The sequence below is a fragment of the Lipophrys pholis genome (assembly GCF_963383615.2).
Source record: "Lipophrys pholis genome assembly, chromosome: 12".
Classification (NCBI taxonomy): domain Eukaryota; kingdom Metazoa; phylum Chordata; class Actinopteri; order Blenniiformes; family Blenniidae; genus Lipophrys; species Lipophrys pholis.
In genome coordinates, this window is record NC_137641.1 from 6292529 (window position 1) to 6314148 (window position 21620).

General features: G+C 46.0%; 1 protein-coding gene across 2 annotated transcripts in view; it reads right to left on the reverse strand.

Moving 5' to 3' along the window:
- Window positions 1-20336, reverse strand: part of ror2 (receptor tyrosine kinase-like orphan receptor 2) — a 49019-nt gene extending 28683 nt beyond the window's left edge. Inside the window, exons 1-2 of one of the 2 annotated variants that reach the window (XM_080476277.1) lie at window positions 20038-20330; window positions 3451-3522 (exon numbers count right to left, since the gene is read on the reverse strand). In XM_080476277.1, the coding sequence (XP_080332403.1) occupies window positions 3451-3522; window positions 20038-20101 (136 nt within the window). In that variant the 5' untranslated portion in view covers window positions 20102-20330. Of the gene's footprint in view, window positions 1-3450; window positions 3523-20037 lie in introns of both variants that reach the window. The other variant, XM_080476276.1, reaches the window with a different exon arrangement.
- Between the last annotated feature and the right edge of the window lie 1284 nt (window positions 20337-21620).

Below are 21620 nucleotides of genomic sequence, written 5' to 3' on the forward strand. Positions count from 1 at the left end.
CAGGTCAAACGTCTCATACTGCTTTAAGGGAAACTGAAATGTAATACACAAAGAAGTTACATTAGAGCCTAAGAGCATTTATGTTTAAGATTTATTTATTTATTTTTATTATTGTATTTGCACTTTTTTAGGACTTCTTTTCAACCCAACCAGCCAAATACACTTTGAAGTGGAATTGGGTTCTTCTAATTGGTTTTACTGAATACTGTTTATGTTGTAGTTTTTTATAGTTTATACGTTAGTCAAACTGATTCACTGGGTTTCCTTTAAAAAAAATTTAATTTGCCACAAAATCCAGGTGAAGTTGTTTAAGTTAACATAAATAAGAGATACAAGACTGCAGAGTGTAATTGGTTTTTTGTTTTTGTAATGACTGAATATAGTTTAAATAAGTTCTTAAGTCATTCTGAGAAGAATTTTGATTTAATAAGTGAGTTTTACAACAATTTCTAGCTAAACGAAGCTTCTGCCAATACTGCTTTTAGCTTCAGACATCTTAGTTGCTCCAAAAATAGACTATTGAGTATATTTGCAAAAGCAACGTAAGTATCCGATCGGGAAAGTATCGGTATCGGACGATACTCAATTCTGAAAAATCGGATCGGCATCAGGAGCAAAAAAGTGTGACCTGGACATCCCTAATAATAAATGAATTTGAACAGTTATCTGGTTATAAAGTAAACTTTGAGAAATCTCTGGCTCTACCAATGGGGAATATGGAATATTCTCATTTAACAAAATCAATGCCCTTTAGGTTATCGACCAACGGATTTAAATACCTGGGTTTTAACACTTCACCCAGAATTGATGAATTAATAGAAATGAATCTGACCTCAGTCATGAAAAAGATTAAAAATGATTTACAAAGATGGACCCCGTTGCCATTATCATTGATCGGTAAGTGGCTGTCATTAAAATGAATATACTGCCACGATTATTATACCCATTGCAGTTATTATCCAAGTTCCAGAAATGTTCTTTAGGTCAATACATCACCTGATAAGAACATTTATTTTGAGCGGTCGACGTCCACGAATGAAACTGGATAATTTGCAGCTACCAGTGGATGAAGGAGGCTGAGCACTGCCAAATATTAAAGGCTATTTCCAGGCTGCTCAAATTAAATACATCTTGGAATGGCTCAAAAGTGATGGTGCATCTTCTTACTTCGACCTTGAAGCAGAGGCAATAAACACAGGACTTTCAACTCTCCCATTTATAAAGAAGACTTCTCTAATGAATGAGCTCAATGATAATGCAAAAGTTAAAAATACTTTTAGAACATGGAAACAAGTGCAACGTCATTTTGGAACACCAGAACTTCGTTCGTTTCTGGCTCCCATCTATGAAAATCCTGACTTTTTTCCTTCCTGCATCGATGGACTGTAGGACTGTAGGCTGGAATAACTCAGATTCATAATCTATTTTCAGGTGAGAACCTAAAATCTTTCTCCCAACTGAGGACTGAATATGATCTTCCATAGACGCACTTCTTTCGATATTTACAAATCAGAAACTATATTCAGTCTAACATATAGAAAAGCTCCGAATTATAATTTATTGGAAACCTGCCTTGATGAAAACTAAAAATCTTCGGAATGAGGACTTTGGTACTCACCTGGATGACATAGGATGGAAAAACATATATTTAAATGCAAAGAAAATCACATGTTCAAATAAATCATACTACACCCAATATAAAATGATTCACAGACTTCAGGTGACACCAGTGATACATAGTAAATATGACACAGAGAGCTCCCCCTTGTGCCCAAAATGCAAAAGCAGTATGGGAACATATAGTCATTTAATGTAGTTTTGCTCTTGGATTCAATACTTTTTGGAAATCTGTCCAATCAGAGATTAATCAAGTATTGGCTATCAATATCCCCTTTGACCCGTGTCACATGGTTCTAGGGTTGGAAACAACTACTCATCATAAATATATCTTGAGAATTCTACTTTTTGCTGCCCGCTACGCAATCTTACGAAGATAGTTAGATGAAGAACCACCACATCTTCGGATGTGGCGTGGAAATATCTTCTCAGTAATACCTTTAGAAAGGCTGTCCTTTGTACTTAAAGGGTCTCTGAATTCTTTTCAAAACAATTGGTCTCCCCTTGCTCTATACTTTAAGGAGGAATGAAAAAAAGTGATTTGGATCGAACTCTCAGCTAAAACAGAATAAGGGATTGTATGAATTTATTCATTTTCATATTTGGTGAGTACATAACATTATTATTATTGTTGTTGTTGTTGTTGTTGTTATTTTGTATTAGTGTTTTGTTTGGTCTTGTTATGTTTTGTGTGTGTTTACTTTGTGGTGCTGTATTATGAAATAATAAAAAAGATTGATTGAAAAAAAAAAAAACTCCGAACATGGGGCTGTAAGTTATTTGGTTTTGTTTTGCTTTACTGTGCTAGTCTACTCCGTGTGATAGTTCCTGTAGCATTAGCACTGCGGCTAACGTAGCTCCTTCAATAGTATGCAAGAGTAAATAATATCAGGAGACATTCAACATAAGATGTGTGTTGTGCTTCTTAAAAAGAAGCTCTGAGTTCTATGCAGAGCAACAGGCTGAATAAATTCAGTGTGATATGAAAACCATAACACTTAGCAGGGACTCGCGGTAGCTGCTTGCTAGTAACTGTAACTAAACACACGACCAAACTAAGTAACATATTCAGATCATTAATATTTTTAACTAAACATTCTGAAACGTCCCGCTGCAGCCGCAGAATCTGAACTTCTTCAGGAGCTTGTCCTTCTGGTCAGATTCTGGTTCAAACTGGTTGAACGACAGCGTTTCTACAATGGATTGTAAACATTGACACGAGGCACTTCCTCCTCTTCCCTGATAGCCATAGCCCTTCTCAATAATGTATCATAGGATCGACCATTCAAACGGCTGAAAATCAAAGAAATGCTGGATTATTGAGGCAATAAACTCTGAATAGTCTTTGAACAAAAGAGACTAGTGTGAAATTGGTGAAAATCTAAAATATAATATGAGACCATTAACTTCATGTCCAGCTCATTTAGCTCCATACTATCATCATCAGCCTGTGCTGTACAGACTCAGAGCTACAGCCAATCACTGCACGGAAACAAGCACTAATGCAGCAACAGTCTGGTCTGATTTCTCTAGTCTGATTCCTCTGGTCTGCATCATGAGTTGATCACCAACACAGTACAAACCGAACACAGACTGTTTCTGTCACGTCAGCAGGATTTACACGGGATGTTAGAAAACAGTTTTCATGAAGATGCCGAACACTTCAGTCCGTAACGCTTCTGTTTCAGCATCATAACGAGCCGATGGATGAACGCTGCTGTTAATGCTGACTGACGATTCAAAGCCGTCTTTTGTAAAGCGTCATAGAGGAACAGGGTGAGGAGGAGGAGGAGGAGGAGGAGGGGGAGGAGGAGGAAGAGGAGAGTTATCGACCTTCAGACGTGGGAGCAGCTCCACTCTGAGCCTCCAGGAGTCCGTCAGTTTCCAGCGACAGGCCCGGGTCAGCTGCAGGAACAGACAGGACACAGTTACAACCACAACCACAGCAGGCTGACACAGAGCCCAGCGGCCCCTGGAGCCCCTTGAGCCCCTGGAGACTCTGGAGACCCTGGAGACCCTGGAGACCCTTGAGTCCCTGGAGCCCCTGGAGCCCCTGGAACCCCTGGAGCCCCTGGAGACTCTGGAGTCCCTGGAGCCCCTGGAGCCCCTGGAGACTCTGGAGCCCCTGGAGACTCTGGAGCCCCTGGAGACTCTGGAGACCCTGAAGACCCTGGAGAGCCTGGAGCCCCTGGAGACTCTGGAGACCCTGGAGTCCCATGGAGTCCCTAGAGGCCCTGTAGACTGCAGACCTCCAACATAACAACACATTGGGCTGAAGGAGACGGCAGGAGGAAGAGTTTCCAGGGACCAAACATGTGTAAGTCTGAGCGCCGGGCAAGAAAAACCCACCAGACATTAATACGAGGACGGACAAGCATAAACAAGTGCAGTGACTGTACAGGGCCGCCTGCCTGTTACACCCTGACTGACTACCCAGGGCTGAGGAATGGGGGGTCGACAGACACTGTATACATCGAGACTAATAAATCCCTGGAGGGATTCTGGGAAGGCCATAACCTCAGTTTGCTCCTCAGTGTTTCTGGATGGAATCTGTCAGGTTTCTACTCAAACAAAAACAGAACAGAGCTTCACAAGGCTTTTCTCAACATGCCGGGAGAGGGAACGTGTCCAGAGCCTTTATTACTAATCAATCTGCTGACGTTTTAGACTTCTAGTTCACCTGAGAGGCTGAGAGAATAAATAATCTTACGTATGAATGCAGGAAGAATCAGATCATATAACACAAATAATGTCTTCGATGGAAACGGCAGAAACACTGAAAAGACAATGTAGTTTTCATGTTAGGCCACTAGTTGTGCTGTTACTTGTTTTCGTAATGAAACCACACCCACGCAGCAGAGAAAAACCGGACTCTAAACATGCATTGACAGCTCCGATTGTTTTCTACCTGGTGGCCACAGAGCAGAAAGAGGAGCACACAAACCAAGGAAATATGACCAAAAACCCAAAACAGCAAATTGAACGATGCTTTGCTGGGGGAAACTGCAATCACACAAACATGTGACAGAAAGAATGAAGCAAACAAAAACAAAAAGAAATCCCAGTTAGTGCAAATTAGGGGCAAAAAAAAAAAGCACTGGTACCGAGAAGAAAACGCCTCGGAGCTCAAAGTCATTGACAACAATCACGATAACACTCAACATGTGGTGGAGCTCTCGTAGAGCATTCTACAAAAGCTAACAGCACACGGTCAATTGAATCCCAGATTGAACCATGGTCTTATATCACTCTTCTCAGCTCTGACGGGTTTCACTAATCACATTGGATCCCTCACTTGGAGTACCCCTTGATGAGAACCAGCTCACTGCCCACAGTTATGTGTGATGGAGATAAAATAAAAACGCAGCGGAGTCGCAAACTGTCAAACCAGATTTCTGTCACTTTCTCTCGGTTTCTGTCCCGTGGCACTGAGCTAACGTGTTCACCAGCATCCAGCCTGGTTCTAATGTTTTGGCTGATAGTACAGTCCACAAGCACAGCAGCAACAATGTCTTCAGAGGTGACTGGACTTTGAGAATTCTGGGAAATGTCGTGTGTTTCCTGTCCTCGGCCGAGCTTTGTGCCGTCTACAATCCCTCCTGCTGTTTCTTCTGAGTAACCGAGACTCTGGCTGTTCCTCTGACTGGCTGTTCCTCTGATTGGCTGCTCCTCTGATTGGCTGCAGATCTCTCTGGGAACTAATCAGAATCAGGCTTTAGCTCCGCTCTGCTTGGCGTGGGCTGCTGCTCCTCACACAGCATGTGCTTCCCAGGTGTGGCGCTGAAGGGTTGAGAGGAAAAGCGTGTAGCGTTCACTGGAGGAGCCACTGGCCTGCAGACTGCAGACACAGCGAGACTGCAGGAACAGGTCCACTACAGACACAGCTATACTGCAGGCACAGGTACACTGCAGACACAGCTATACTGCAGGCACAGGTCCACTGCAGACACAGCTATACTGCTGACACAGGTCCACTGCAGACACAGATACACTGCAGACACAGGTCCACTGCAGACACAGCTATACTGCAGACACAGGTACACTGCAGACACAGGTACACTGCAGACCCAGGGAAACCTCCCGTGTCTGTTCAGTCAGAACGTCTCTGGTCTGTCCCTGTTGACCTGTTTTTTGGGACGAGCATGAGACTCGACTCAGTTTCAAGAGACGCTGCAAAGCTCCTAAACCTCGACAGCCACGTTAAAAGGACGGAGCAAAAGCTTCAAGCTGCTGGGATGTTTGATCCTAGTCACTGCTGCTCCGATCTGCTCTCCATCAACGTCATCATCAGTCCTCCACAGCAAACCGCAAACCCCTACCACAGACTCCCAAACCAAGAATCTCCTGAAGACCTGTCATTGTGCCTGGGCCACCCTATACCAGGGCCACCCTACTCCAAAGCCTGGGCCACCCTATACCAGGGCCACCCTACACCAAAGCCTGGGCCACCCTATACCAGGGCCACCCTACTCCAAAGCCTGGGCCACCCTATACCAGGGCCACCCTACTCCAAAGCCTGGGCCACCCTATACCAGGGCCACCCTACTCCAAAGCCTGGGCCACCCTATACCAGGGCCACCCTACTCCAAAGCCTGGGCCACCCTATACCAGGGCCACCCTACTCCAGAGCCTGGGCCACCCTATACCAGGGGCACCCTACTCCAGAGCCTGGGCCACCCTATACCAGGGCCACCCTACTCCAGAGCCTGGGCCACCCTACTCCAGGGCCTTGGCCACCCTATTCCATCGCCTGGGCCACCCTATTTGGGTCTCACCTGCACTTTGCCTGTTAGGTGATCTCACAGATATTAAAAGAGAGAGAAATGAGTCCTAATGCTCCTGGTCTCCATAAGCGTTGCAAAAAATGTTCTTTCCTCATGAACTGGGAGTCCAAAGATAATCTAAACATAAACTTAGTTTCTGGATCAACTCACATTGGAGAGAATGTCTGCTGACCCCCCAAATACACAAAACCAGACCATCTCCTCTCATTTACTCTCATTTCAACCTGCAGTTTCCCAAATCCGTCACACCAAAGTCCAGATGTTTACAGACAAACCAGAATCTGTATCCATCAACCCGTTTATGTTTCCTGACTGACGTCATCTTGGGAAACCTGCCGCAAGGGTTTCTGGGATATCAAAGGTGGCGTGGCGGCAGCTCCAGCCAGAATATCAACATTTGACCGATTCAGGGTGAAACAAATCCAGACGTTCTCAAAGAAAGAGTCTTCGAACAACGAGAAAAGTCTGAAATGTAGTAAAACCGATGGCTGATGGTTTTTCCAGTGAGAATCCAGATGTGGAGAGATCCAGTGGACAAACAGGATCTTGTGACACGAAGCCTCGGGAATCTTCAGGAGTTTCTGTGATGCTGAGACGTCAATAAACTGGGGATGTCCCGCCAAAATAAAATGCTGGAAATACAAATTTGTCCGAGTTTGATGGGGAATTTCCTTCAGAAAGATTTTGACGACGTGTTAGAGACGAACATCAACAACTACAACTGGATCCTAAGTTTTCATTCCCAGGGCATTCTGGGCGAGGAACTTTTAACACACAAAATACATTGATCGCTCCTGATCGCTCCTGCTCACCGCTGTGTTATCAAAGTGTTTGCTGTGATTCATTGTGTTTACCGACACCAACGATTTATGACATCACTTTGTCGCGTGGGTGAAAAACCTTGAAACAATATTGTGTTTCCTCCTCATGAAGCTGCTGAAGAAACAATGTTTCCATCATAGAAACGATGTTTCTGCTATAGAAACGACGAGAAACTGGACTTTGAGTAAGCAACAACGCAGCTGAACCCTAATTTCCTCCCGTCCGCTCTAATACTTGACTTGTAGTCTCAGTCTCAGTCGGGCAGCCACAAAACAAACAAACTGAGACCATAATCTACTTGCATATCGGTAAGTGTGTAAATCAGCCACTTCATGAAGGATCTCGTTGAAATAAGGCCAAAGCAGCTTCTTCTCCTAGAGCGGCTGTGAAGCTTCGGCCTATAATTGAGCCGAAGCGTCGCGTTAAAACACCAAATAGCTCGATTCAGATCCACCAGCATCAGAAACGCACCTCCCATTTGAATCAGCAAGGTTTTTCCAGATACTGTGTGATGTTGTTGTATGGTGCATTCAGAGGAAAGTGGACGCTGCGATTCCTCTTAAGCCTCGTAAAGCAGCGGACTGAAGGCAATAGGATGCTTTTCCATGTGGAGCTGCCTGCTGCATTCCTGCAGTCTGCTGCCTCCGCCATGAAAGACTCCTTTGAGAGCGGCGAGGCCGAGCTGCCGCTGCAGCGACCGGCATTTGACTGAGGCATCCTGGCACACCTCAACACTTTCCTTCTCTCCGCTGTGAAAGTGCTCACGCTGCGGTTTGTGTGTGTGTGTGTGTGTGTGTGTGTGTGTGTGTGTGTGTGTGTGTGTGTGTGTGTGTGTGTGTGTGTGTGTATGTGTGTGTTTGCGTGCGTGCATGCGTGTATTTCTGACGTTGTAGGGACCTAATTCTGTTTGCAAAATCATCATGTGGACCTGCGTGTTCCTACAGGAGAACAAAAGTTAGTCCTCGTTACAGAAATAATTAGATCTGAAAGTGATGAAGTGTTGACAGATTTACAGTGAAGTAGTGAAACGGTGTGTGTGTGTGTGTGTGTGTGTGTGTGTGTGTGTGTGTGTGTGTGTGTGTGTGTGTGTGTGTGTGTGTGTGTGTGTGTGTGTGTGTGTGTGTGTGTGTGTGTGTGTGTGTGTGCCAGAATGGACTGTGGCCTGATTTTATGGTTCATAGACAGCAGCAGAACAGTAGAGCAACAGTAGAGCAGCAGTAGAGGAACAGTAGAGCCACAGCAGAGCAGCAGTAGAGGAGCAGTAAAGGAGCAGTAAAGCACCAGTAGAGGAGCAGTAGAGCCACAGCGGAGCAGTAAAGGAGCAGTAAAGCACCAGTAGAGCAGCAGTAGAGGAGCAGTAAAGGAGCAGTAAAGCAGCAGTAGAGGAGCAGTAGAGCCACAGCAGAGCAGCAGTGGAGGAGCAGTAAAGCAGCAGTAGAGCAGCAGTAGAGGAGCAGTAGAGCAGCAGGTAAACATAACCTCTGCTTCTCTTCTGTCGATGTTGCATGATGGAGCCAAACTAAACACATGGAAATATAGTTAATAACTCGAGCTGAGATTTTCACTTCGACTAATCAATTACATTTCTATCTTTATATTAGTTGAACCTGTACATGTAAGAATATGAATTATTCTTATACTGAGTCATTTGATATCTTTATCATTCTATTCTGTTCTGTTCTGTTTGGTTCCGTTCCATTGTCTCAGGTGAACATCAGCACAGATGCTGCTGGATGAGGACTGTTGTGATCGGAGCTGGATGATATCAGGCGACCCTGTGCAGTAATACTGTGGAGCACTACGATCCAGCCTGTTCAAACCTCCAAAGCTGCTGCTCACATTAAAAAAAGAGCCCAAACTACCGGGCGCTTCACAGCGTACTGGCCAGTGTCAGACACATTAATATATACATTATAGAACAAAAGTAGCCTGTATGGAAATCGTAAGTAATTTTAAATTAACACAATATATAAAGCAAAGCGCCTTCAGCATTTACTTTAAGCAAAATGTTTTAATTCAATAATAATTGAGAGCTGCTCTCAGATTCGAAGGTTATTTATGTCATTCCTGAATTTGTAGAGCGTGGACGTATCGCGCCGGAGAAACATTGTCTGTTTTTGGTTATTATTGTTTTTCTTCGAAGACAAACATGATGTTTATTGTGAAGGTTGACATCATCTGAAAACATCGTGATGAGAACCACGTTCATCTTTCTAATCTTCAATCTTATTCATTATAGAGTAGTGAAGCTCCTGTCTGTGATCAGCGTCAGACCGCTCTCTCTCTCTCTCTCTCTCTCTCTCTCTCTCTCTCTCTCTCTCTCTCTCTCTCTCGGGACCTATTCAGGTTACAGAGTTAAGTGCAGTAAAGAAAGACACTGAGATTCAACAGGAGCCTCGTCGCTTCAGTTCTACACATCGAGTCAGCCTGAGCTTCAGGCTGGAAGACGAAGGACGAAGTGAACGAAGCAGTCCAGTTCCTACGGAGGTGGAGAAGGAGGGATGAGAGAGGGGAGGGATGAGGGGGGAGTTAAGCTCCAGGAGCTAGTGTGACTACAGGTCTCTTCCTGTTGCAAGGGCAAAATCTGTTCTGACACCAGAAGGCTCTCAATCACATCATATTGTTTGACCAAGCTGCCGAATTGGACAAGGAAAAAATTAATAAATAAAAAAAAGCCATATATTACCGCCGTTTTAATTTCCTGAGACAATCGAATTCTCCGTGTTGAGACAAGAACGAGTTCTTTCGCCTCCTCCTTCCTCCCCAATAGAATCTCTATCTGGAGCAGAATTGAGCAGCTCCCAGTGTGACGAGGAAACAGAGAAACAGCCCAGGAACGAAGAGCTGACCGGCTCCTCCAGAAACAAAAGCAGCTCGCGTGCCGTCCTGCTGGCCGGGCCGTGGCCACACAAACTCAAGCCAATCAGACGAAATGAAAAACGAGACGGAAATCCTATATGATTACTCTCCCAGGCCAGACAACAGCGGCTGGAAACTCTGAACGCAACCTGCAGGAATGTGACTGGTATTTCAACAAACTGTGGACACACTGCAGTTATGACCCCTCGTAAAGTTTAAAGGTCAAACTGTCTGAAGCCCCTCCAGTGAAAACAGCCCAGACTGACCCCCATGCCCCACGTTCCCCTTCAGCCTTAACGCAGGTTCTCATTCAGCCTTAACGCAAGTTCTCATTCAGTCTTATCGCAGGTTCTCCTTCAGCCTAACGCAGGTTCTCCTTCAGCCTTAATGCTTCCTGTCCTTTTAAATGTTACTTTGGGTGCATCCTAATAGTCCCTCCTATCTCCTTTCCTATCTACTTCTCCTTAACCCCAGAAGTGTTTAAGTGGCGGCCATAATAAGGAGCATTGGAATTCTCATTAAGCTAAGGAACGGAGGCTCAATGCTTCCTTTAGAACCTCCTTCAGCCTAGGAAACACTGATGCTTCCTTTACCGAAGGAGACCAGATCATGTTCCCCCACAATTCCTTGCGGCGACAACATTTAACTCAGGATGACTGAATAGGGAGCAGATCATGTAAGTTACCAAAGCAATAATCTGCCTTGAACAACTTTAAATCATCTAGAACCCAGATCCCAATTTAGGAATGTTCTGGATGTTGTAGAACCAACACGGTAAAGTCCAGTTTTTATACAGCCTATTCTCAGTTAGATTGGTTCTTTATTCACCTGGTTCTTTACCTTCAGTTCCTCTTTTCCTTTGATTTACATTCAGACCTTGAGATATTTTAGATTATATCAGTGGTTAGAGCCTCAGGGGAATATGGTAGAAATGTGTTTTATATAGTAATTTTGGGAAATTTTTTGTTTTTTCATGACTGACGTCACTAACCTGCACCGCTGTCAGATGAACATTACGCCACCTAGTGGAAGTGCGGTCCGATTGTTACAACAACAAGATCTACTTTCCTAACTCCTTTAGGAAGCCTCCCAACACCTTTCCTTAACCCTGTGATGTCATCCACGGGGTTGAGGTGAAGTGGATAGTAAAGAAAATAGGAGGGACTATTGGGAACCGGAGTTCCTGTCTATTTGACAGTTACTTCCTCTCTATTTGACAGTTACTTCCTGTCACTTTCTTACTTCCTGCCAGACTGTAGAGGTTGTTCTTATGTGTCTGCTCCCTCTGACTGTGTCTCTGGTTCTGCTCTCCAGCTGGGTCCTGTGCCTGATGACTCCAGCTGTAAGAACCGGACTTCATATGAACTTTAAGTCTCTCATGTCCTGAAAGTTGGATCTTTGTAACCCTGCGGCGGTTAAAGCTTTATAGCGCCGAGCAGCTGAACGCTGCAGAGAGGCAGTTTGATTTCTTCATCCTCCTTCAGACGTTTGTGACGCAGTTCGACTCTTTTATTGAACCAGAGTGAAAAACCTTGTAGGAAAGAGGGGAGACATCCTGTGAGTCGTTGAGGCTCCATCAGTCCATGAATGTTGAGAATCCACAGGATGGAGCTGCTGCTCAGAGTCCTGGTCAGACCTCTGACCTCATCATCTCCACGTTATCTCCTGCAACACCCTTCCCCCTGCTGCTACACCCTTCCCCCTTCCTCATCCTCCACCCCCCTCCTACTCTACCAAACCAATGGAAAACCATTCACAATTTCATTTCCAGAGCAGATAAGCAGTGAGAACATGACAGAACCCTGCAGGAGGGTTGATGAACAGAACGTCTTCAGGATGATATTAGAAGTCCACATGACTCGAAGGGTTAAAAATGTAATGCTCATTAAGAGTTTAATGCTCATTAAGAGTCCAGGTTCAGGACGTTGGTGATGTTTAGGATGATCCCTCAGTTTTTGCTGAATGTGCAGGAAGTGAAGCTGGTTGATCTGCTAAATGCTAGAAGAATCCATTAGCGTGGAGAATCTTCTCCCACTACTGACCATCAGGACATCTCTGGGTCCTGTACAGGTCCTCAGATGGTACCCCACCCCCACCCCCACCCCCACCCCCCAGGGTAACATAATCCCCATGACTGAGTAAAAACAGGAACAGTCTTCTCATAAAAATTAGCGTTTCCCTTCAGATGTTCTGCCATTTGGAGGCACAGAGATGAGACACGAACCAAGTTGGAGGTGGGGGGCATCGAAAATCCTGAGAAGATGAGAAGATGAGAGGCTGAGAGGATGAGAGGGTGAGAGGATGAGTGGATGAGAGGCTGAGAGGATGGGAGGCTGAGAGGATGAGCAGGTGAGAGGCTGAGAGGATGGGAGGCTGAGAGGATGAGCAGGTGAGAGGCTGAGAGGATGAGGGGATGTGAGGCTGAGAGGATGGGAGGCTGAGAGGATGAGATGATGTGAGGATGTGATGATGAGAAGATGAGAGGCTGACAGAATAAGAGGATGAGAGGCTTAGAGAATGACAGGCTGTGACAATGAGAGGGTGAGAGGATGAGAGGATAAGAAGCTGAGAGGAACTGAGAATAAGAGGCTGAGAGGATGAGAGGATGAGACGTGCCAGCAGGACGATGTTCTGTTATGCTGTTATTCTGTTAACGGAGCATCAGACTGTAAAAACCTGCAGGTCCAGGCTCTTTACCAGCCTGTGTCTGAAACGACATGGTCCAGGGTCAAACTGTAACGAGATGACTCAATGAGACAGTCCAGAGTCCATGAGACAGTCCAGGGTCGATGAGACACTCCGGAGTCAATGAGGCAGTCCAGAGTCCATGAGACAGTCCAGAGTCCATGAGACAGTACAGAGTCCATGAGACAGTCCAGAGTCAATGAGGCAGTCCAGACTGGGTACTAAACCACTGCACGGACCGTAATAATTCACCAGCTAGCAGCTGAGCAGCTCCTGGGAGAATCACTGAATCCAGTCAGCAGAACATCGGCTGTTTTTTCCATCAAAAATCTGAATGTTTCCACTGCAGCTCAGAGAAAACAACTGTAATCAGTTCATGTGAGTCTGTTCCAGCAGGTCCAGAGAGGAACAGACTGTGCCGTGATTCTTCCTGCAGCAGTGACTTAATAAGAAACTGCATCAGTGTCAGGCTCAACACCCAAGGTGCAGATTAAGTTCCAGCGGTGGACTGAGCAGTGTGGAAGACTGAGCAGAGCGGTGGACTGAGCAGAGTGGTTGACGGAGCAGAGCGGTTGACTGAGCAGAGCAGTGGATGGAGCAGAGCGGTGGATGGAGCAGAGCAGTGGACGGAGCAGAGCGGTGGATGGAGCAGTGTGGTGGATTGAGCAGAGCAGTGGACGGAGCAGAGCGGTGGATGGAGCAAAGCGGTGGATGGAGCAGAGCGGTGGACTGAGCAGAGCGGTTGACGGAGCAGAGCGGTTGACGGAGCAGAGCGGTGGACTGAGCAGAGCAGTGGATGGAGCAGAGCGGTGGATGGAGCAGAGCAGTGGACGGAGCAGAGCGGTGGATGGAGCAAAGCGGTGCACTGAGCAGAGCGGTGGATGGAGCAGAGCGGTGGACTGAGCAGAGCGGTGGATGGAGCAGAGCAGTGGACTGACAGAGCGGTGGATGGAGCAGAGCGGTGGATGGAGCAGAGCGGTGGACTGACAGAGCAGTGGACTGACAGCAGAGTCTCACGGGTTGAGTAAACTGTGTTTGAGAGTTAAAACAGGAATGTGAGCTGAGCTCCACTGTTATGTCAACTTCAATGCAATCAGTTCCACAATAGAGTTACACCGGTAGAGAAGAATGTACAATAAAACATGAGAACACTTCTTGCTACGCTGTAACAGGATAATTACTAACAGACTCGACACACGGCTGCAGGTCTTGCTCTAGTCCAGAGCAGGAAACACAGTGAGCAGGAAACACAGTGAGCAGGAAACACAGTGAGAAGAGGAAACACAGTGAGAAGAGGAAACACAGTGAGCAGGAAACACAGTGAGAAGAGGAAACACAGTGAGCAGAGGAAACACAGTGAGCAGGAAACACAGTGAGCAGAGGAAACACAGTGAGAAGAGGAAACACAGTGAGAAGAGGAAACACAGTGAGCAGGAAACACAGTGAGAAGAGGAAACACAGTGAGAAGAGGAAACACAGTGAGCAGGAAACACAGTGATCAGGAAACACAGTGAGCAGGAAACACAGTGAGCAGGAAACACAGTGAGAAGAGGAAACACAGTGAGAAGAGGAAACACAGTGAGAAGAGGAAACACAGTGAGCAGGAAACACAGTGAGAAGAGGAAACACAGTGAGAAGAGGAAACACAGTGAGCAGGAAACACAGTGAGAAGAGGAAACACAGTGATCAGGAAACACAGTGAGCAGGAAACACAGTGAGAAGAGGAAACACAGTGAGAAGAGGAAACACAGTGAGAAGAGGAAACACAGTGAGAAGAGGAAACACAGTGAGAAGAGGAAACACAGTGAGAAGAGGAAACACAGTGAGAAGAGGAAACACAGTGAGAAGAGGAAACACAGTGAGAAGAGGAAACACAGTGAGAAGAGGAAACACAGTGAGAAGAGGAAACACAGTGAGCAGCACCGGGGAACTTCTCTTGCAGACAAAACCTCCACAGTCCCACTCCAGAGGTCAAGAAGAACGTGGCGGGGGTAGGGTGAGGGGTCTCCTGGTAGACTATACAGTTTATATAACCCAGTTCAAGAGGTGAGGGGGACTACTTCCTGTTCAAACAACTGATAAACCCAGGGGGGGGTCCACACAGTTACATAGTAGAAAGTCTTCCAAATGACTAGAACAAAGAGCTTCATTGGCTCCACGGGGCCTAACACATTCACTCCTCCATCACCATGATGACCCCTCCCATGTACTTCAAGTGAAAACACTACACCTTGTGTTTCAGTATCACTTCACACAGTAACAGTCACTGAAAAAACAAACTTTCGAAAACACTCTGTCATGTAAACGGACAAATGATAAATGGACTTCACTTATAGCGCCTTTCAACGTCTTGCCCAACGACACTTGGACAGGTGGAGATTACACACACACACACACACACACACACACACACACACACACACACACACACACACACACACACACACACACACACACACACACACACACACACACACACACACACTACTACACCGCAGCACCTTCTAATATTTACAAGATGATCATTTGTTTTCAGTTCAAACAGAAAAAAAATTAAATTAAGAGTTTCTGTTGCTTATACTCCACAATATTTGGGTTAAATTGGTATTTTACAATAAAAGTAAAATAATAGTATATAAAAGTTCAAGTGTTTGGAGTTTGAAGCATGTGTTTCTTAAATATATACTGGGAGTGAAATACTTACAGGTGAAAGAATTAATCTCTGGACAGCAGATACTGAAATTAGAAATGAATAACAGCTTCAACTCTTCCTACAATCATTTTCACACTTCTGGCTTCTCGCAGCTTTTCTCACTATGATTCCACTGGAGACTGTACATGTATTACCTGCAGTAGTACATGTATGACCTGTAGTAGTACATTTATGACCTGCAGTAGTACATGTATGACCTGTAGAGTCCCTACTCTCCTTCCTGTGTGGACTCATTTCCATGCTGAGTGACAGCAGATGGATGCAGTGTTTAATCAGATTGGATCATTCCCATTGTGCTATTTAGTAATACATGATGACACACACACACACACACACACTGGTTCTGTGATGATACACTGATGATACCTGAGTGTTCACTGCACTTCAAGAAAACACATTCCTCAACACATACCTGCCTGCTGCCAGCAGCCCCTCAAAAACTCAAACTCACTGTGTGTGTGCGTGTGCGTGTGCGTGCGTGTGTGTGTGTGTGTGTGTGTGTGTGTGTGTGTGTGTGTGTGTGTGTGTGTGTGTGTGTGTGTGTGTGTGTGTGTGTGTGTGTGTGTGTGTGTGTGTGTGTGTGTGTGTGTGTGGGCGGGCGGGCGGGCGTGCGTGCGTGTGCTTGTGTATGTGCAGCCGTGCTTTAGTGGCTTCACACTCCTGAGTGTGTCGGCAGCCTGCAATGAGCTGCAGCTCTGAACAAAGCAGCTCTGTGATGAGGCACCGAGTGAACGACCATGAGAAGACCCTGAGAGGACCATGAGAGGACCAAGAGAGGACCATGAGAGGACCAAGAGAGGACCATGGGAAGACCATAATAGGACCATGAGAAGACCAAGAGAGGACCATAAGAAGAAGACCATGAGGACCATGAGAAGAAGACCATGAGGACTATAAGAAGACAATGAGATGAAAATGAGAGCACCACGAGAACCATGATAATACAATGAGGACCATGAGGACCACGAGAAGAAGTCCCTGAGAGCACCATGAGAAGAAGACCATAAGGACCATAAGAAGACCATGAGAGGACCATGAGAAGAAATCCACGAGAAGACCATGAGAGGACTGACGCAGCCCCTTGTTCTCTGCTGCATGTGTGTTTTCATCACAAAAACAACTAACAGCACCAACTAGTGGATCAACATCAAAACTACATCGTTTTCAGTGTTTCTGCTGTTGCCATGTAAACACAAATCGTTTTCAAAACAATGCTGTGTAAACAAGAAACGTTTCTGAAAGGAAAGCGTAAGTAATGCGTCTTCACTTGAAACGTTGTCATGGAAACGGGAATTCAAGTCCCCAACATGGCGCCTGCTGCTTCTGCCGATTCGTCCATTCATGTTTTCACGGCGCTTTGGAAGTTTTGACCTTCGTGAGCATGAACCAGTGTTTGTGAGGATGAAGTTATGAACAACTGCTCCTGCTGTTGTTTATTGTTGTTCCTTGTTCATTGTGTGTGTGTGTGTGTGTGTGTGTGTGTGTGTGTGTGTGTGTGTGTGTGTGTGTGTGTGTGTGTGTGTGTGTGTGTGTGTGTGTGTGTGTGTGTGTGTGTGTGTGTGTGTGTGTGTGTGTGTTGCAGCCTGAGAGGAATGTAAACAGTGTGTTTCACTTTTTGTTTATGATGAAATAACATCATGATGACAAGATGATGAGCTGCAGCTGTGATCCTCTGAGATGATGGAGGTCTTCCTCAAGGTCCTGCTGACTCTCATGAGGAAGAGGAGGAGGAGGAGGAGGAGGGGGACGATCAGATGGGACCAGGTGTCAACAAACACCACCTAGTGGTCTGGACTCAAACTACACCCACATATCATCGTCTCACACGGAGTTAAGATTTAGGCAACATTTCCATGACAACGTTTCACATGACAAGACCTAATCCATTATAGAAAAGTGCAGCAGTGGGCACACTGGTGATGTAGTTAGTCTGCCGGTCCACAGGAGGGCGCTGTCGCTTTTTTATAATGAAACCACACAGACGTGTGTGCAGAGAACAAAACGCTATAAACGTGAATAAAATGGAGAGAACCAACGTTCTAGTGGACTGATGCGAAATCGGAGGCTATCAGGGGAGAGTCTCAACTATTAAATTACTGATATGGACAATAAAACTTCCCACTGAGCAACAGCAGGCCAAGTCTTTAAGACATCATCTCTATACCTCCAGAAGACGTCTTCAGGGAAGCCAGAATGAAAGGTTTTTGTACGTCTTTCCTGGACATTACACGTACGTCTTGTCTGGACATCATATGGACGTCCAGACAAGACCTCCGGATGTCGTGACACAATGAACAAAATAAATAAAAGGCTTAGGGTTACGGTTAAGGTTAGGGTTAGGGCTTCCCTGGAGACGTCTTCTGGAGGTATAGAGAGGACGTCTAAGGGCATGTTCACATTCTCCTGTTTGGTCCAGACCACAGTTCTCTTTGGGGATGAAACTTTTTGTTTGGCCATGAACATGCCCACGAATCCTGAACTGGAGCTAACGACATCTCTGGTCCCCTTGAAAACAAAGGTCTCGGTTTGTTCACCAATTAAATTTCGAGCAGGCAGGGTGAGAGGACGGGACGTAGTGCACAATGCATTCTGGGTAGTAAACAAAGCGAGCTGCGTGAATCAGCAGTAACAGATGTTGAAAGAAAAGGTTTGAATATATCTTGCGTTCAGATATGGAGTAATGAGGAAGAAGTAGAGAGGAAGAAGTAGAGATGAGGAAGTAGAGAGGAAGAAGTAGAGGAAGAAGTAGAGATGAGGAAGTAGAGAGGAAGAAGTAGAGAGGAGGAAGTAGAGATGAGGAAGTAGAGAGGAAGAAGTAGAGGAAGAAGTAGAGAGGAAGAAGTAGAGAGGAAGAAGTAGAGAGGAAGAAGTAGAGATGTGGAAGTAGACAGGAAGAAGTAGAGGAAGAAGTAGAGAGGAAGAAGTAGAGATGAGGAAGTAGAGAGGAAGAAGTAGAGAGGAAGAAGTAGAGATGAGGAAGTAGAGAGGAAGAAGTAGAGGAAGAAGTAGAAGAAGAAGTAGAGAGAAAGAAGTAGCGATGAGGAAGTAGAGAGGAAGAAGTAGAGAGGAGGAAGTAGAGAGGAAGAAGTAGAGAGGAGGAAGTAGAGAGGAAGAAGTAGAGATGAGGAAGTAGAGAGGAAGAAGTAGAGAGTAAAAAGTAGAGAGGAGGAAGTAGAGAGGAGGAAGTAGAGAGGAAGAAGTAGAGATGAGGAAGTAGAGAGGAAGAAGTAGAGAGTAAAAAGTAGAGAGGAGGAAGTAGAGAGGAAAAAGTAGAAGTAGAGAGGAAGAAGTAGAGATGAGGAAGTAGAGAGGAAGAAGTAGAAGTAGAGAGAAAGAAGTAGAGAGGAAGAAGTAGAGATGAGGAAGTAGAGAGGAGGAAGTAGAGGAAGACTCATTGATATCTGGTCTGAAGACTCGATATCAGGTTTTTTGTGGCTTCCCATTGGACATGAGCTAACTCGCCGAGCCACCACAGGCTAAAGGGGCGGGACTTCCTCTTTCTATCCAAACCAATCAATGAGCCTTGTTTTTTCTTTACTTCCTCTCTGGCCAATGTTTCTTTCAGGCGACAGCGCCCCCAAACAGCGGCTAGTGTAATTGCATGATGAGGTTCGATCCGGTCTCAAAAGTGAACGTGAACTACACCTGAACCAAACGAAGGGGTGAACAATGTCAGCTCCGCCTCCCAAGTGAACCGAGTCCTGGATTATCCAACGTGAAAGGCCCATTAAAGATGGGATTTGGACGGCTGTTGCTCAGTGGGTAGAATACGACCGTGAGTCAAACGGCTCCGCCATGTTTGTGTGGACAGGGGCCACCAGCTCCCCAGACCTGGCACCAGGAAGGTTTTTAAGGAGTCAAATCCAAACACCGGCAAATGAAGAACATGCAAACAGCAGAACGTCAAACGATCCACATGATACAGAAACATGACTTTTCTTCAGACTCCTGAACGACTCAGCAGGAAAACTGAAACTCTGAAACACTGAAAGAGAAGCTTGTTTGCAGACCAGAGGAGCAGAGAGGTGGTAAAGGTCCCCCACACCCCACCCCCCACAGCCCCTTTCACTTCAAACCAAATGGTGGGTCCTACAAACAGGAAACCACCCCCCACCACCCTCCTCCACCACCACCACCACCAAGCCCTAAATGAATCAGCAGGACTGACAAAGACTCTGGTCACCTCCAGCTATTCATCAATTAACATGACAAAGACACAGAGACTCTCAGTCCGATCCAGACCCCCCCCCCCCCAGGCAGAAACAGGTCAACAAGCTGCAGGAGGAACAGACATAAAGTGGCTGAAGCTGAAACGTGGAGGAGAAACTCCACTTTAACTCTGAAACAGGAATCAATCAATCAGGAGGGTTCTAAACTCTTATACTGTGTCTGCAGCTCAGACTGTTTCTGCAGCTCAGACTGTTTCTTCAGACTGTTTCTGCGGACCCAGGTTAGACTTTCAGCCTGCAGGACTGAGAGCAGCTTGTTCCAGGTTTACCAGAGGAAAGTGAAGAGAATAAGACCAAGCGGCTCTTGAGGGCCGGGAGAGAAACTGACCGTCCGCCGGGAGGTTCGGAGCCACGCAGAAGATCCAAAGCAGCGCCGGGAGCAGCGGAGCCATCAGTGCGGAGTTCCTGCACTCCGAGCCGGGGAGAAAGTTTCACAGCTCCGGGGAGAGTTTCATCCAGCAGCAGCAGCAGCAGCAGCAGCAGCAGCTCACCCTCTCATCCAGCCGCTCTGTGCAGCTTCCAGCAGCCCGCACGCCACGCACTGCTCCTCCAACTGGACGTCCTCACGCACGCGGGCTCCGAGCTGCGGGATTGATGCGGGTCAGAGCGAAACAAAGGCGCGTTCATACCGAGAAGAGTCCGAGCGGAGCGACCGGGAGGCGGGAGGGAGGTTGGAGGGCTCCATCTGCTGGACGAGCTGTGTAACAACAACTTAATCAACACTTTTAACTCCTGACCAAACACTATAGTAACTACTGACTAAGCACTGTAATAACTACTGACTAATAACTAATGACTATTAACCACTGATATCAATTGGAGGCGCCGGGGGGGGGGGGGGGGGGGGGGGGGGGGGGTCATGGGGCTGGCAACTTGTTGCCTGGTTAATTGATAAATACACCAATAAAACATGTATTTGTGGTAGTTTTTCAAACTAAAAAACAGTGTAATGTGATTCAGCCCATGCATTAATCTTTGAACTTACAACTTCCTGTTATTGAGCGCATTTTTTCTGGTGACTGCATAACTTACTAATTAGTAATGAAACATGGAGTGCTTTTGCAAAAAAAAAAAAAAAGCGACAAAATCACTGATGCGTTCGCTCTAAAGCACAACAACCGACGTATCGTTTTCTTATGACCTCTCATGGTGAGTGCATGATTATTGCCTATTCCGTGTTTGAGATGCGAATTCTGAGTCCTGGTTTTCTCTATGCAGTGTTTATTAATATGACAGTAGAGCCATTGAACCAAATATTTTTCTTTCAGTGGAGGTTGAGCCCCACCTGGTGTCATCAGAAAGGACTGCATGCAAAGTATGCTATTAATTCTTTAAGGTCATCTACAATATTTTGTAGATATTCATATCTTGTCTGTGAATAACACTTCCTCCTATATAGCACATGATTACTGTGTGAGGCCTGTACTCCCTGGTTCTTGTCTCCTCTTGCTGTTTCAGGTTGTTTCCTCCTGATCCACACCAATAGTGTGTGAGTGTAGCTCGCCCCTCTCTCACCATGCAGTGTGTATTGCATGCAGTAAAGTGCAAGTGCGCATGCTCAGGCTGTGGCTCCATTCATTTAGTTGAGATGAGTTTGATGCCGAGTGGGGCTCGAAGCCTGAAGCCCCAATAACAACGTCATGTATAGGGCTTTTCCAGCAAAAAGAACCAGGTGTTCAATTCAGGGCCAGTTCCTAAACGAGCACCGCCAAAGAACCGGTTCTTCTTCCATCGTTAACGGAACCAGTGAGAGCCACGTCATTGCGTCACTCCAAAACGTGATACGTCACTGATTTCACCAACGTAGTGCCGGCAGCATCCAGGAACAAGGAGACGGACTGTAACACTGGTTTGGTCCGGGTCGCTCCATCTAGTCTGGCCTGAACCTCGGATGCAGACCAAAGAGCCAGA